Source organism: Delphinapterus leucas, chromosome 6, assembly GCF_059928025.1.
Source record: "Delphinapterus leucas isolate spDelLeu-1000000601 "Yukka" chromosome 6, BTC_Dleu_Yukka2, whole genome shotgun sequence".
NCBI classification, from domain to species: domain Eukaryota; kingdom Metazoa; phylum Chordata; class Mammalia; order Artiodactyla; family Monodontidae; genus Delphinapterus; species Delphinapterus leucas.
Window position 1 is genome coordinate 75,596,081 of NC_143134.1, and position 16,944 is coordinate 75,613,024.

General features: G+C 38.9%; 1 protein-coding gene across 1 annotated transcript in view; it reads right to left on the reverse strand.

The window, feature by feature from the left end:
* PTAR1 (protein prenyltransferase alpha subunit repeat containing 1) overlaps nt 1–16,736 on the reverse strand; it is a 55,164-nt gene extending 38,428 nt beyond the window's left edge. The window contains exons 1-2 of the mRNA XM_022573537.3: nt 16,542–16,736; nt 6,475–6,644 (exon numbers count right to left, since the gene is read on the reverse strand). Of these exons, the coding sequence (XP_022429245.2) occupies nt 6,475–6,644; nt 16,542–16,627 (256 nt within the window). The 5' untranslated portion in view covers nt 16,628–16,736. The remainder of the gene's footprint in view (nt 1–6,474; nt 6,645–16,541) is intronic.
* Nucleotides 16,737–16,944: the final 208 nt, after the last annotated feature.

Sequence of the window (16,944 nt, forward strand, 5' to 3'; positions counted from 1 at the left end):
CTTATTGCAAAGCTGTCTAAATTTCTAAACTTGTGTAATGAACAATAACAAAAAACCACTTGGTTATTAAGTGGCTGTATGAAAATGTTTGTGCATGATGGGAAGGCCTCTGGAATTTTTTTTTTAAGTCCACAATTTTTCAAAATCCATTACACTTCCCAGATAATGAGATAAACTGGTATTTAGTTTCTTGGACTCTCCCTTTCTGCATTAAAAAAATGTGTATTTGACCAATCATAGTTGCTACTTGTTTGTACTTCTAATGCAACTCTCCTTCCCCACCCATAAATGAAGAGGAGTTCATCCTCCACAAGATACTTGTGTATAGCAGCACAAGGCAAAAACTAACACAGAAAACACCGAAGTCCCCACTTTTCACTTTGTGGATGTGTGAAGAGCACTTCTTTTACTGGAGGGTCTCCCCCTAGCAAGGCAACAGCAGCTGTTGGGTCAGAGCCCAGCTCTACTACTGACTGGGAAGTTCCGAGGCACATCAATCTTTCTGTGCCTTAGTGTCCGCCTCATACGTAAAACTGAGCTAATAATAGTACTACCTCATGGGTGTATTAAATGATTCATACCCGTGAATTGTTAGGACAATACCTGACACACAGCAAGCACGCAGTGATAACTCCTGTTACAAAGCCTGTATCTCCTAGCCCAGTTATAAATGATACTGGGATTGGATGCCACCAGAGGGAGGAAAAGAATCTCTTGAGCTGGCTGAGCAGCGACTGCTGAGTGGAGGGATCCTTCTCAAACCCCCCCTGTTCTCTAAACACACTTAAAACTTATCAACAGCCTTGGCCAACCACCAGTAATGCCTAGTAACACATACAGTCACATGCCCTTCCCCCTTCCTCTATGATAAACTGCTAACTCTTCCTGATTCAGGACTTAAGTTCAGATGGGACCTCCTTTAAGAAGCATTCCAGTCAGATCCAAGAGGTGGGGGTGAAGTAGAATATCAGAAATGGAAAAGGGCCAATGAAGAAGAAGTAACTAGGTTATAAATATTGGACATAATTAAAGAATCCTTACTGAATTATATATATTTTTCTGCTCTTATTCCTCACTGGCTCTGGATAAATGAGAGAAAGGAAACTAGTGTTTCTTGAGAGTCAATGACATGTCAGTCTCTGTGCTGGGTGCTTTACATACACTAATTCATGTGATCCTCACAACAACCCTCTGAGACCTGTGACAATTCTCTTCTTTTGGTGTGGAACTAGGAAAAGGTTAAGTAATTTGCCTAAAATCACTGCTAAATGACTTCAGTGTGCTGATAAATTGAGTCTAAATCCAGCTCTGTTTTTCTTGCAAAGAAGATGCTCTTTCCAACCTAGCACACTGTCTACAATTACTTTGCTGTCTTCAAGTGAGTGTTGAACCAAAGATCTAAAGATAAACATGTATAATCAACAGTTGACTATTTCACTCTCTCCATCTCATCAACTATATACCATTTTTCTTTGCAGTTTTACCAAGATGTGAGCTATTGATATCCCTACAGTCTCTTGAAATTAAACAGATGTCTCTCCAAACACCAGAACATATACCAGCAAATAACCATTCCTTTGTTACACACACTCCAATATATGACTAGCTCATCATCACATCACAAGGAGAAAATGAATCAGGGCACATTATACACAGGAAAAAAAAGTACCTAAATTTCAGCTGTAATAAAGAGAACATTTAAGGATGTTACAGAAAAGTCAGAGAGAGACCAATATGCTTTCTTGGCTTCAATGCATTCTAGAAATGGCCCAAGGTGAGCAGTCACCTGGTACTGGACACTGGGTTTGACAACTGTCTCTAACAGAGATATGTTTTCATGCATCTAAAAATAAATCCAAGGTCAACCTGGATTAATTAATCTCTTCCTCTAAAATACATTCAGGTTACCACAACAAGAGAGGCTTGAGGTGAGGCTAGTGGTAAATATCAGAAAGGTCCTGTTTATTACAGAATACAGTCACTGAATCAATAGCCAGACTAAGCTAAAAGCTCTTGCTTACCAAACTCTTGTTACTTATTTGACAAATATCTATTGAACACATAAAAGTGCTGAGTAAATAAAGACAAGCTATAACCCCTCTTTCTAACAAACCCACAATCTAGCTGGGATAAATGCTGTTTAAATAATCAACTACAGTAAAGTCTGGTAAGTTCTACTATGCATGCAGTATGAATAAGGACTCCCACAGGAGTGCAAAGGAGTAACTGTTGCTTCCTGGAGCAGTCAAGAGGCTTCACATGTGTGTGTGTTGACAAACACAACAATAATGACAACATTAGACCTGAGCCTGACCTCAGCAAAGGCATGGAATTAAGGCAGTAGTACACAGCAAAGTCCAAGAATGGAACAGTGTTTGTTGTGGCTGGAATGTACATCAAACAGCTGCAAACTCAAATGCTTCCAGGGCTCAAATAAATGGCAAAAAAGAGGCAAAGCAAACCTGGTAAGTAGCAAATGACACTGCCTCAGTGTCTGAAGGACATGAGGAGGTTGCAGTCAACTGGAATAAGCTTGCCTAGTCAAGAAAAGCAGAGGCTATGATCCTCAGCCAATTGCTGCTGCACAGAAACGGATGCATCCAAGGCTTCTGATTTTTCAAGTGAAGGCAGAAATCCATATTTCCATCCTAATTTTAGAAGTTCATCCTGATTTGAAATGTTTATCCAACAACAAAGTTGTTTTAAAAACAATTTTTAAAACATTATACAAGCCAAAACGAAATAAACATGTGGGCTGGCTTCAGCCTGGTGGCTGAGAGTCTACAACCTCTGATGCTGAATATAAAAGTAGAGGAGGGCTTCCCTGGTGGCGCAGTGGTTGAGAGTCCGCCTGCCGATGCAGGGGACACGGGTTCGTGCCCCAGTCCGGGAAGATCCCACATGCCGCGGAGCGGCTGTGCCCGTGAGCCACGGCCGCTGAGCCTGCGCGTCCGGAGCCTGTGCTCCGCCATGGGAGAGGCCACAGCAGTGAGAGGCCCGCATGCCGCAAAAAAAAAAAAAAAAAAAAAAAAGTAGAGGAAAAAGCTGATAATACAGCCTGCGGACAGATCGTGAAGGCCCTTGAATACCATGCCAAGGATAATAAGTCTACCTTGTCCCTCTAGGCATCATGAAACAAGAGGATACATATTTCAGAAAAGCATCTTTCAAACTGTGTTTCTAAGAAGTGTTTGAAACGACTGACTAGTGGCATGACGGACATGGATTACAGAAGAGAGGCCGAAAATGGAGTAGACCAACTATGAGGTAATAATATTTGTCCAGATGAGAAAGAAGAAATGAAGAGATAAGAGAGAGCTCAGTGATGGACTGAGAGCAAGCATTGTGAGAAACAGGGAAGAACAACAACAAAAAGATGGAAGCGCTGACATGGAGATAGAGTGCGGGACAGAGCACTACTCAGTCAGGACTCCACTGCTATGGACTTCTCTCTTGCTTTTCGTTTCTGCCATGGATTTTTCATAAATCAGAATTACAGTATCACCCGTCTCCCAAACCAAATATGGCTATTACTGCAGCACACTTTTAAAAAATATTAGTTTCTCTCTAAGTAAATAAACAGGGAGGCTGTGATGGTTACTTTTGGTTAAACTACGGTTAAACTTGACTGTCTACAGGGTGCACAGATTAAACATTACTAAACATGATTTCTGAGTGTATTAGTGAGGGTGTCTTCAGATGAGATTAACATTTGAATCTGAAGACTCAGTAGACTGCCCTCCCCAATGTGGGTGAACATCAATCTGTTGAGGACCTGAACAGAACAAAAGGAGGAAAACAGGAGAATTGACTCCTTTTTTGCTTCCTCTGTCTGCTTGAGTTGGGACACCTCATCTTATCTTCTCCAGCTTCCAGACTGGGATTTAAACCACTGGCTCCCCTGCTTCTCAATCCTTCAGACTCAAACTGAATTAAATCACTGGCTTTTCTGGGTCCCCAGCTTGCAGAAAGCAGATTGTGGGACTTCTCAGCCTCCATAATCATGTGAGCCAATTCATCATAATGAATCTTGTTTTATGTATATATATACATAAAATCTCTATTGGTTGTTGCTGTGGAGAACCCTGACTAATACAGATGATTTTCAAACATCTAAGGAATTCAGCACACTAATGAGAGCATGAATTCAGTTTGGTTAAAAAGAAAAAATATATATGCCCAGAATAAAGGTCACCTGCAGTTACAGAATACATTCTTAAGGGAATGCCGAGGATTTGAGCATGATCTATCACAAAGACACTGGCATTTCTGAAATTGTTCTCAAACTGCTAGCTTTCTTCACTTGGCTCTTATATGTATATTTTCTACAAAAACAATTTAAAAAGTATAGCATTTTCATGAAATGACTGCTTTTTCCTAATACTTTTAACTTTCTTTCCTTAGCAAAATTCACCACTGTGTTCTTCAGTTCACAAGTTTAGCAGAACACTCTTATGTTAGTCAGTCTGTATTTTCAGGTATCTTTTTTTATCACATCAGAAACTCACTTCCGTATTTTTACCAATAATACAATATACAACCTGAGTAATATATGACACTGCATTGAACTATACTGTCGCTGCCCCCAAAAAGTGAAATTGAAAACTACTTCCATGAAGATATAGGTTAAGATAAAATCAAGTTGCTTCTGTATACACGAACAGTTGCATCAGAATTCAAACCTTAGATGTCAGCAATTCATGTGAGTGAGCTTAACCATTTGATCTTCTGCCTGGGTTCTCCTGGGTCTATCAAGATAAAACTACATGATGAGGAGATTTAGCAAAGCCTACAGTGCACTGCCCAGAAAGACAAGAAACAGGGAAATGGAGAGAAGAACTTGGAAGACTACAGGAAGAAGGCAGGTTGGGCTAGCATACATGAAAGGGCAAAAGCTGATGATCTGAAATGACAGCCTTTGACACTTTCAAATTCATACTGTTTCTTCTCTACAAGAGCATCATTTGTCTCCCCCTGCAGAGTTAGTTACGTATTGGCTCAATTATACATTTCTGTGTGCCAGAACATACACAATATAGCTCTGTTAGGCAAAAAAGTAACTTGATGGATTCACATGGTGCTACTTTGTACCTTAATGTTGATGAAAACTACTATAGGGTAATGGAATGGAGAATGAAAGAGGGGCTAACAACAGATAAATGCCCTTAACTTTAAGTTTATGCCTAAACTTATGCCTTTAAGTTTTTGCCACAAACTTAAGTTATGCCATAAACTTAGACATAGCCTTATCATTAAGAAATATATATATCAGTGGACTAACTGAGTGAAACAGAAAATAGAAACTATTTCACATTAAATCTTCAAATCAGATTACCTTTCCTACTGGTCTAAACAGGGAAAAGTGCTATTAACCTATTATGACAGTATATTAAGGACAATGCCAAGAGGAACACAAGGAAATTGGCATGTCCCCTTTGGCAACACTATTCTCCATGAAGAGATGGTTTCTCACTCAACTGTAAGCTTCCTGAGTAAAGGAAACAGATATTATTCATCTTTTTATCCCCCACAGTACTTAGAACAGCTTCAGGTAGGAGTAGGCCGTCGGTAATGGCTACTGAACTTATAATTAAAATTCTCTAAGAAACAAAGTTCTTATTCAAAATTAGCTACCAGATATACTGAGCACTTTTGAAGGTACTGCTGTATGTGGGAAGGGGAAGGAGCTTTACAGAAACAGTCAAGAATATGGTCTTGGATGAGCACTCTCCAAAAAAGTGAGAACTCAGATCCTACGTTTACCTAAAAAGTAAACTGAATTTGTGTACATGGAGGCTTAACATCACATACAAGGGGAAAACAAGGAAAAGACACCAGGTGGAATGAATAGGGATTGTCTGATGCAGCAAAGAACTACCTCGGAGAAGCAGAAAAAATGAAGAAATAGGATGGTTTTCTTTTGCTCATTTCAGCATAGGAACAGAACACAGTGGGCCAGAGCTTACTTGGGAGTCAAAGTACAACAGCACCATCATAAACCACTGACCTGGTTCACAGTATAACCACCACCATCACACCTTGGTTATCTCATTTGGACTGCTACTAAATGAGTTCTATTGCTCATAACATACTAAAGGATTAGAAACCAGAGAATCAGAGCTTGTAGGGACTACAGTTCACTTCACAGATTTTCAAACTGTTTTTAGCCATGAGATGCTTTCTTCAAATATCTTACAAATGACCCCAATACATTAAAAAAAAAAAAATCTGTTTGCAGTAGAGGGCCTGGCACCCTGCTTGAGGCACCTTCCACAGAATCATCATGGATGCAAAATTAGAAAACGAGTGATGAGTCCAAGCTCCTCAGTTGACAGAAACGTTAAACGCCTGCCCAGGCAGTGAATGAAAAAGCCAGAACTAGAATCCAGGAACGGCAACATCAGAGAGGGTTCTTCCCACTATATTTCATGCTGCTTCTAAAAGTCAAAGAAAGAGGATAGACCCCATACTTACCATCTTTGTTCAGCCATTGCTTTCTTGTTCTGTACAAAAGGAGTTTGTTGTGGACATACGGTAAAAGGAACTTGACACACCAGCTCTCCACGCCAAGTTTGTTTTCAACCAGGACTATGGGACTCCGATTATACCTAGCTTCAGGACATGGGATCAGGCCAATTTCATCTCTTAATATGTAAAACATAAAAAAGAATTAAAGATAAGAATACTAGCCTTTTCAAAAATTTTCATATCCTACAGAATATTTAAAAAACTGTACATATTTCCCTTTCTTAAAAATATTTAGCTCACCAATGGATTGGTAGAAATAATAATCTTTTAAAAGTTTGATAATACTGACAAGAGTATGGAAAAATTAGTATGCTGTACTTGCTGTTACAGGAATGAAAACTGGTCTAATCTTTGAATAGAAATTTGAAAATGTCTGTCAATTTTTAAAGTACATATACCCTTTGACCCAGTGATTCTACTGTTCAGAAATTATCCTGCGCCAAAATATATGAATTCATTGGATATTCATGGCAACAGTGCAACAATCTGGAAATACTCTGAATGTGTATCAAACAATATAAGACTCGTAAAATAAATGTGGTTCATCCATGTTATAGAGCTGAAAAAAAAATAATGAGGTAAATCTGCATATGCTGGTATGGAAAGGGTGCTAACATACATAAAACAAAAAAAGCAAAATGCCAAATACAGTGTACAGCACAAAGCCCTTTGTATAATCTCTTTGTTTTTTTTAAGGGCAAAGTCCTAGTCTTTTTCTTTTCCTTTTTTTGGCTATTCTGGGTCTTCATTGCGGTGTGTGGGCTCTTAGTTGTGGGCTTCTCTATAGTTGTTGTGTGTGGGCTCTAGAGCGCATGGGTTTAGTTGTTTAGTTGCCCTGCAGCATGTGGGATCTTAATTCCCCCACCAGGGATCAAACCCGTGTCCCCTGCATTGGAAGGCAGATTCTTAACCACTGGACCACCAGGGAAGTCCCTGTATAATCTTTTAAAAAGATATATAGATGCACTAAAAAATTTCTTGAAAGGATACCAAGAACCTTTTGGGGAGAGGATTTATTTTTATACAGTTTAAATTTTCTAGTTATTTGTACATATTATTTATGACTATAAAAATGTCAAAAATGTATTTATGTTTGCCTGCTAATAAATATATGTAGACCAGATTATTAATAAAATTATATTATCAGTGAGACTGTGGGCCATATTTTCTTTTCTTTTTTATAATTCTTTATACATTTCTAAAATAAAAAACATGTTAATATGTAAATATTGTTAAAACACATAATACACTTCAGGATTTGACCATTTTCATCTGTGGTGGCTTCTATATCCCTTAATCCACCTCAACTTAAGTTGAAAATTTACATTACAGGCAAAAAATAGAACTACCATATGACCCAGCAATCCCACTACTAGGCATATATCCTGAGAAAACTGCAATTCAAAAAGATACATGTACCACAATGTTCACTGCAGCACTATTTACAATAGCCAGGACATGGAAGCAACCTAAATGTCCATCGACAGATGAATGGATAAAGACAATGTGGTACATATATACAAGGAATATTATTCAGCCATAAAAAAGAATAAAATTAGGTCATTTGTAGAGATGTGGATGGACCTAGAGTCTGTCATACAGAGTGAAGTAAGTCAAAAAGAGAAAAACAAATATTGTATATTAACGCATACACGTGGAATCTAGAAAAAGGGTACAGATGAACCTATTTGCAGGGCAGGAATAGAAATGCAGATGTAGAGAATGGACACATGGACACAGTGGGGGAAGGGAAGGGTGGGATGAATTGGGAGATTAGGATTGACATATATACGCTACCATGTGTACAATAGATAGCTAGTGGGAACCTGCTGTATAGCACAGGGAGCTCAGCTCGGTGCTCTCTGATGACCTAGATGGGTGGGATGGGGGTGGGGTGGGAGGGAGGTCCCAGAGGGAGGGGATATATGTACACATATAGCTGATCCACTTCGTTGTACAGCAGCAACTAACACAACATTGTAAAGCAATTATACTCCAATAAAAAAAATAGAAAATTTACATTACAGGCAGAGATTTAATAAACAATACATAGGGCAGTTGACTTACACAGTAAATGAACCAGCAAACACAAAAATATTTTTGTAAAACCTGCACTCATTCCTTTCAACTACAAAGAATTTACAGTTCTTGTCTATGTGAAACATCCTTTCTCAAATAGTATGTTCTTCCATTAATTAATGAATAACTTACAAGAAACGTTTTAACAAGAGCAGTTGACATAAATATTTTTAGAGTGTCTAAGCAGATTTCTTTTAAATGTGTTTTTAAAAAACAGAATAAAGAACTGGTTTTCAGAGCTTGTGTGTGACAGCATCTATTATGCCCTTGAATTCCCCTGCCAAGACAGTATGCTGGCTGACAAATGCAAAGAGGAAAACTGTTCAATTACAGGTTATAAGAAAAGCACTCTTTATCTGTTAGGCCACCATCACAAACTGGTGGGAGGCTGTGGAACTAAAATAAAATCCGTCCTGGAAACTCTAAACTGGATAGCTCAGAAGTAACCTACTTTCTACTGATTGCTTCATTAGTGACACAGGGATATATCAATAAAAGAGGGTATTCTAGGGGTTGCAAGTCACTAACCGTTCTTTTGAGCTGATTTAACTCCCAAGTAGACTTTGGGACCTAAGGCTTTTTGTCCCGACAACTGACTCAGTTGACTCAGGGGTGTTTTGATACACCATGCCAGTACTATCTAAACATTTCCTCAGTACTACAATGAATGGGATACTGTGTTAGGTTCTGAAAATGCAAAAATGAAAAAAACAAGGTGGTCCCAGACTACACAAAGCTGATGGTTTTGCTGGGGAGTTGCGTCAATACCTAAAACAAAATGTTAACACTTTGCCACTCTAGTAATATAAATGAAGTTCTTAGGAAGAATGGGGCAATGCTGAGAGAGCATCTGAGTCCAATGTCCAGTATTTCAAAATATATTTTTGTATTTGGTGATATGAATTCTAATCTAATTTAACACACTATTAGGACAACTAGCCACATCTAGATCTATAACTGACTAAATACATGTCTGAATTGCTGGTATTTTCTGGTGTTCAGGTATTACTATGTAAAACAATATTTTAAGAAAACTAGAATTATAGTTAAAAAATAATAAACTCAGTGTAATTATTTCAAGAAAGTCTGTTTTCTGAGATCTAACAACCACCTACAACACTACAAAGAACTGCAAAAGTCAACAATATGAATGTTAGAGTAACAAGAATAAAAGAATCCTAGCTTCTGAGTATAGTCCATTGTGGGGGGAGGACTTTTTACTTAAATTCACAATGTAAAAACCTGCCTTGCTCACTATTTACACCACACATAAAATGCCCAACTAATAATCTGGTACCTAAATGAAAGTACAGAACCATCTGCACAAATAAAAACACACTGCGTTAGTTGGCTATTATCCTTCCAAGAAATAATTTTAAAAAACAAGAATGCCTTGGATATAGCAGGTGCTCAATAACTGCTACTGGAACGCTGATTATCAGTGCACTTCAGTGATAATATTCAAATAGTTTTCAAAGAATATCACTTCTTGACTCCCCAAAAGAACATTACCTCTGATTTCCTTCTAATGCAGTGGGTCCAAATCCTAGCTTTGTCAATATGATATAGATATATCTCTCTATATATGTATCAATATCTCTATCTCCTGCCACTTGGCCTCTGTAGACCTCAATTTCTTCATTTGTAAAATAGAGGAATTGCATTACGTTTCTAAATAAGGGAAATGGGCTGCTAGGTCTCATCCAGCTTTCAAATTTTATGACTGAGAAACCCAAAAGCTATTCTCATGTAAAGAGAATGAAAATGGTCATATCAGGGAATATGAAGCACCATGAAAAAAAAAGAAACATTAAAAGAGAGGTAGGAGGATGTAGAGACAAAAGCACTCAACCTTCTAAGGTCCAGGGTTCTAGTTAGTCTCTCTTCTACCACTGATCAATGGGAATTTGACTAGGCACTTGCCATCAGTATCCTCATCTGAAATACAGAAATGACAATGCCTTCCCTGCCAGTTATGAAAAGCAAATAATACAATGTAAAGACTGTGGTAAGCTACAAAGTACCAGGCAGAGATGAAGTATATTACCATTAATTCAGTTAAGAGCCTGCGGTCAACCAGAAAAGTTCCTTGGTTAACAGATAATGGGAAGCTAAAGCAAAGGAAGTTAAGCCTTTGTCAAGTTATTTGACCCTAAGATACAATGCTTTGCTGCTTCCTAAAAATATAACATGTACTTCATAAAGGTAGGTCAGTAAGATTCCAAATAACAGTTCATTTGACTTCAGATTTCTCCTATGCCTAGTCCCTTAGGTCATAGTCCACTTTTTTTCAGACAATTTAGAACAGAATTCCAGAATCATTTTGAAATTGGAAGGGACTTCATTCCTCCAGTCTCTCATTTTGTCAGATGAGGGAACTGAGATCCACTGAGGTTAAGGTGATTACTCAAGGTCATAGTGCTAGTGGCTTAATTCAAAATCTGGATCTCCTACTATTTAGCCCAAAACCCTTGACACTAATGAAAATAAAGACATCAGTGAAAGCAAGCAGGCTTTAGATTAACTCCTTTTAGAGTTCTAGCAAGATTTCTGGCTATTTAAATTCTAATTTCATACCCAAAGTTGGAAAATTCAGGGAAAAAAACCTAAAAGTCATTTGTCATCCCTCTACCACCACTAATGTTGGGTATGCATCCTTTTTTTCTAAGTAGTTTACAAAAGTGGGATTATGTTGGACATACTCTTCTATAATCCTTTTTAAAATTTTATTTATTTATTTATTTGGCTGTGCCCCATGGCATGTGGGATCTTAGTTTCCCGACCAGGGATGGAACCCGTGCTCCCTGTGCTAGAAGCACGCAATCTTAACCACTGGACTGCCAGGGAAGCCGCTATAATTCTTTTTTTTTTTTTTTAATTTAACAATTCACATTAAACATTTTCTTATATAATTTTTGTATCATTCATGGGTACAATGAATGTGCTATAAACATCAAATACATCTCCAGTTATTTCCTTATGAAATAGTCTCATAAGAGAAATTTCTGACTCTTTCACTACCACCACATTCCATTCTTCTTTATTTTTAGGTTTCTGGCAATTTAGATTCCTGGTGCTTAACCAGGATACTCAAGTAAATATCTGCATTAACAAGGTCATGGGTTTTTACAAACATGAAAATTTGAGACAGCGATCAAGTTCCAATCTTTTCAACGAGAAACCACAGTGCTCACTTTGTAGGTTACCTTTGAAGGCTGCTCCAAAGGAATAGCAACATGGAATGAACCTACATATTTACTTAAAAAGATCATCCACAGCATGGTATATCTCCCTTAGCGCTTCACTTCACAATGAGGATCCACTAACTTCTAGATGAAGTTCAAGGTTCATACAACACTGATACTGACCTTGTTCCTCATGTTTAGACAGCTTCTCTTGTCTGTACTTTTCAGAAACATCAGTCTAACTGGAGTCGGTCCACTTATTTACAAAAGTAATATTGACCAGCTTCCTGTCGGGGAGGTAAGGATGGTCCCCAAATATTAAAACTGAACCCTGTAATGTGGAGTGACTGAAGAGAAAACAGCCCAAGATTCAGCAAATGGTACAAATCTTTTTAATCTAATAGTTATTTTTTTCCTTCAAACTGGAATTCTTTCCAGAATGACCAAAAAGTTAGAAAAGTATCTAAAAGAACTGACCCTTGCATATTGTTAACTAAAACTTTACTGGTGATTAAGAAATTTTAGAGCCCTCATAAGCTTTCTCAATTCTAAAGATTACTATCACTGAAATTATATTACTGACCCTATTTAGAAAACAGATACACAAATTACTATTGTTTACTGAGTGTTTATTATATGCAATGCTCTGTTTTAGGTTTTACATACACTATTTCATTTATTCCACACATTAATCTTATAAAGTAGGAATTTTAATTCCATTTTATAGATGAGGAAAAAGTCTTGTCTGAGACTACTCAGCTAGTAAATAACAAGCCAAGGTTCAAACCCAGTACTGTGAGACTGCAAACCCAAACTTTTACAAGTATACTATTGTTCAAATAAATAGATAAAAATCAAGTGTAAGAAATCAATTAAGATTCTATGCTTTCCTATTCTTCAGTTCAACTTGCAGACGATCTGAAACTGCCTTTCATTACTACTGCCTTACTCAAAAATTCTCACTGGGGCCTACCCACTGCCTAAGAAGTATATTTTCCCTGAGCCAACTCTTATCCAAGCCTCATGTCTCAATTTAATTGCTATTTCCTCAGGAAAACTATCTTGACCTTCCATCCTAAATTAGTCCTCTCTGTTATTATTCTTTCAAACTATCCTTCTTATCCTTTGGGGCTCTTTTCATAATTTGTGTGTTGATTTGTTTAAAGTTCCACTGGGCAGGGACCAAGTGTGGTGTGTTCATCAATCTATACCCCAATCCTAGCCCCATATACCTAGAGACCAGCATTGTACCTATCAAATAGAAACATTCTTTTGCTGAATGCACCGATGGAATGAATGAAATTAAGTCAGATAGTCAAGGACTTCCATAATCTGTCCCTACTTTATCTTTTCAATCACATTTTGTGAATTTAGTCCATTCACTGCTTCTTGTAGAGGTCTCCAAGACTGTAAATCCTACCTTGTCTTCAAAGTGCCACTCAAAAACCCACCTCCCCTAAGAGCACTAGCCCAGACATACCCAGCTTCCCTTTTAACTACTAATAGACTCACGTACGACTTGCTTACCATACTGCTAGTCCAGCCCTTATTATAAACGGCTTTGCAGGGTAAATGCACTGTTCACACATACAAGTCTTAGGTCTCCACCTAGACCTGCACTGTGCAATACAGTGGTCACCAGGCATATGTGTCCATTATGTATAAATCAATTAAAATTAAATAAAACTTCAAATTTAGATCTTCTTTCGCACTAGTCACATTTCAAGCACTCAATAGCTATATATGGCTAGTGGTTACCATTTGGACAGGACAGATAAAGAACATTTCCAACATCACAGATATTTCTGAGGGCCTTGAGTACAAGAACTGTATTTTATACTTCTTCCTATTCCATACTGTGAAGATGGTAGCTACATAAACAGTGAGAGTTCAATAAATATTACAGAGTAATAAAAAATAATAACTTTCTGGATAAGAGAACTTTGACATGACCCTAATTACACTGTAAACAGCTGTCCTCCACACTAGCACAGCATCTGTACATTAAGCTAATACCTGTCGCTGGGTCAAGCCTTCAGTTATTTTTCCAAAGTATTCTCTAGGAGTCAACCACACAAACAACATTTGCATGGTATTTTTCAGTTTATAAAGTGCTTCACATTCATCATTCAGTTGGCCAATATATTTCCTAAGGAACACAGGGATTCAGGTTAAGTCTACTATTTACCTAGTGGCAACTAAGTGCAAGACACTGTGTGAGGTGATTTTCCTATGTTTTCATCAGCCTCTAGAGCCCATGCTCTGCAACAAGAGAAGCCACCGCAATGAGAAGCCCGCGCACTGCAACGAAGAATAGCCCCCGCTCACCACAACTAGAGAAAGCCTACGCGCAGCAACGAAGACCCAACGCAGTCAAAAATAAATAAATTAAATAAATAAATTTAAAAAAAGAGAGAGAGAAAGCAGAAACAGGCTGAGAAAGTTTCTCAGTAACCCACCAGTAACAAAATCCACCCATACCCACCAGTAACAAAATCCACATTTCACCCATTATATCTTCAACTCCTACTGGCTAGAAATTTCCAGAGACAAAGTCAATATATTTACTGTAGTAGATGCTGGCTAATAAAATTATGATCTATCTTGTATTTGTAGAAAAGAGGAAAACAAAAAGAATAAAAAACTTTCTTTTATAATACTGAAAAGTGTAATTAGGTACTAACTTTGAAGGTGAATGATGCCTTTTTCTTTTAACTAGAAATAGAGCATATGTATTTTGGAAGTAAAAGGGTTAGATGAGGGGAGGAAGTATGAGCAATTTTGAAAAGTCCAAATTATAAGACATTTTAAAAGACGCATTGTAATATTACTGGAGATATTGTTACTGTAGGGAATATGTACTAAAATATAGCTGAAGATTAATATTAAACAATGAGTTAAGCTATTTAAAATTTTCAGATCTATATCATTATTTCATATTTTTTCAAATGCTCAAATTATTTCAAACTTTAAAAAATACTGAATGACCCAAATGTTTATTAATAATTATAAGTTATGCACTGGGACAGAGCAGATTGATGAGATCTCATAAAAAATGCGATTGGGGGGGCATTAAAGTCCTTTATGAGTTTCAATAAATATGATCCAGAAGAATTGGGATGTGTCCCAAACTGCACTGTGTCAACCTGCCAGGCCAATGAACACTCAAACTCAAGTTTTTTCAAATATGAAATACTGATGCTTTTCTAGTCTACTTCAAAGAAGACAAACTAAGATGATTACTGTACTTATTAGACTTCTTTCTAACCTCCTCAATTTCTTTAAGAAAAATAACCCCAAATGATGAGAAAATAGTCATTTCATTTGTCCAACTTTTTTTTTTTTTTTTTGAGAATGTCTCTTATTTGCACTAAAGCTCTCATTCTCAAAAGGGGACTGAAAGACTGATATACAACAAGGCATCAAAGCATTCTTTAGAAGGCCCAGTGCCCACTATGGTTACTGCCAGGAAATCATTCCAAACACTCTCATTCTGAAAAAGGCAGCAGTCACAAGGGGAAAGGAAGTGGATGCTGTCAGAGGTGGCAGGTGTGTTTTGAGGCCAGCAGTGTCTTGTTTTTAATGAGGCACAGTTGCAGGTCTCCAACTGTGTGCCACCAGGGAGCAAGACATCTGAGGGCATCACCTTGAAGGAAAAGAACACTTCATTTAGATGAAGGTTTGGCACCTCTTTTCAGCAGAAAAGCTTAAGGAGTTAGAATGCTTAAAAAGAATAATTCATGCATTCCAGTTTAAAGAAAAAAATATTTTTAAAAAAACAAAACTCCATAAGCAATTAGGTAAAGTGAAAACAATGTAAAACTGGATTCCATGTTTCTTTCTCTTGAGGGAAGGAGGGATGAAGGGAGGATGGATAGGAAAATAGCTACACTCTTGCTTCTTCCTTACTCTTTTGTACAATGTGTAGATATATCTCTTCTTTAATAGCTTCTTTTTCGTTACATAAAAGCAGAAGTATCAGACAGAATACAGTCTCTTACCGGATCTTCCCGGAGTACTCCAAGTAAAATCGAAAGGAAGGAGGGAAAGATACATGTGTCAGTTCTGTGGTGTCCTACTTAAAGAGGGCAGCAGCGTTTGAATAAAAAAACAATTAATATGCTCCCTGTAACTATGAATCAGCTAATGCTAAAAAGTGTCGAGGTTTCATCTGCTTCCCACCAGACCCAACCTGTGTCTACAGAAGCTACTCTCTTGAGAATGCCCTGTTCACCTTCAAAACAAAATGTTTCATCGAAGTTCCTCTACAATTTTGGGACAGGTGAGGCGAAAGTCAAAAGCAGCCTCAAGCTACCTTCGGCTAGTAAACTGAGAGGGTTTTGGCCCATGGAGACTAAGATGATTAGTAACCCCTTCTTACCAAGGTCCAGGATGAACCTCAAAAGAGTTGTGTTAACAAAGCACATACAGACCCACACCGTGTACCTTAAACGGATGTGGGACGTGGACACACGGGTGAAGTCTTTCGAGTTTCGTGAACTCCTGGGAAAGGGGTGGGAGGGAGGTCACGTCTAAGGACTCGCCCGAGAGCTTGTTCCGGTAGCGAAAAGCTGGCCCCGCGGCGGCCGACAACTACCGGGCCCCGACCCAGCTCCGTCGGCTCTTGTGAGCAGCGCGCGGGTCAAGACCTGCAGTCCGAAGTCGGCTCGAGGCTTGGCCCCGCCCCCTCCCGCCCCCGACGACCCCCGGAGGCGGCGGAGGCGGGGGCACCGCCGGCGCGCGACTCACATGTGCGGGTTCCTCCTGAAGGCGTTCGTGATGTCCTTCACCACCCGCTGCACCAGGACCGCCACCTCCTCGCTCGTCTCGGCCATGTTGGCGGCGTCCGCGACGGCTCGGGAGCGCCTCCGGGAGAGCGCCGAGCCACCCGCGGGAGTTCCCGGGGAGCGCGCGCGTGAGCGCCGGTTTGGCCGCGCCCCTGCCCCCGCCGTGGAGGCCGCCGCCGAGCACTTCCGGGTCAGCCAGCGGTCGGCCGGTGTGTGGTCCCTGACGAGGCTGAGGCCGGCAGCTTGGTCCCTGACTTCCTCTCGTAAGCGAGTTTCTAAGCGCCCGAGAAGATTCTGCAGACTCATTTGCAGTTACCTCAGGTCGCTGTATTACACTTTTTATTTTAGTTTCTGGTCTACTGGGG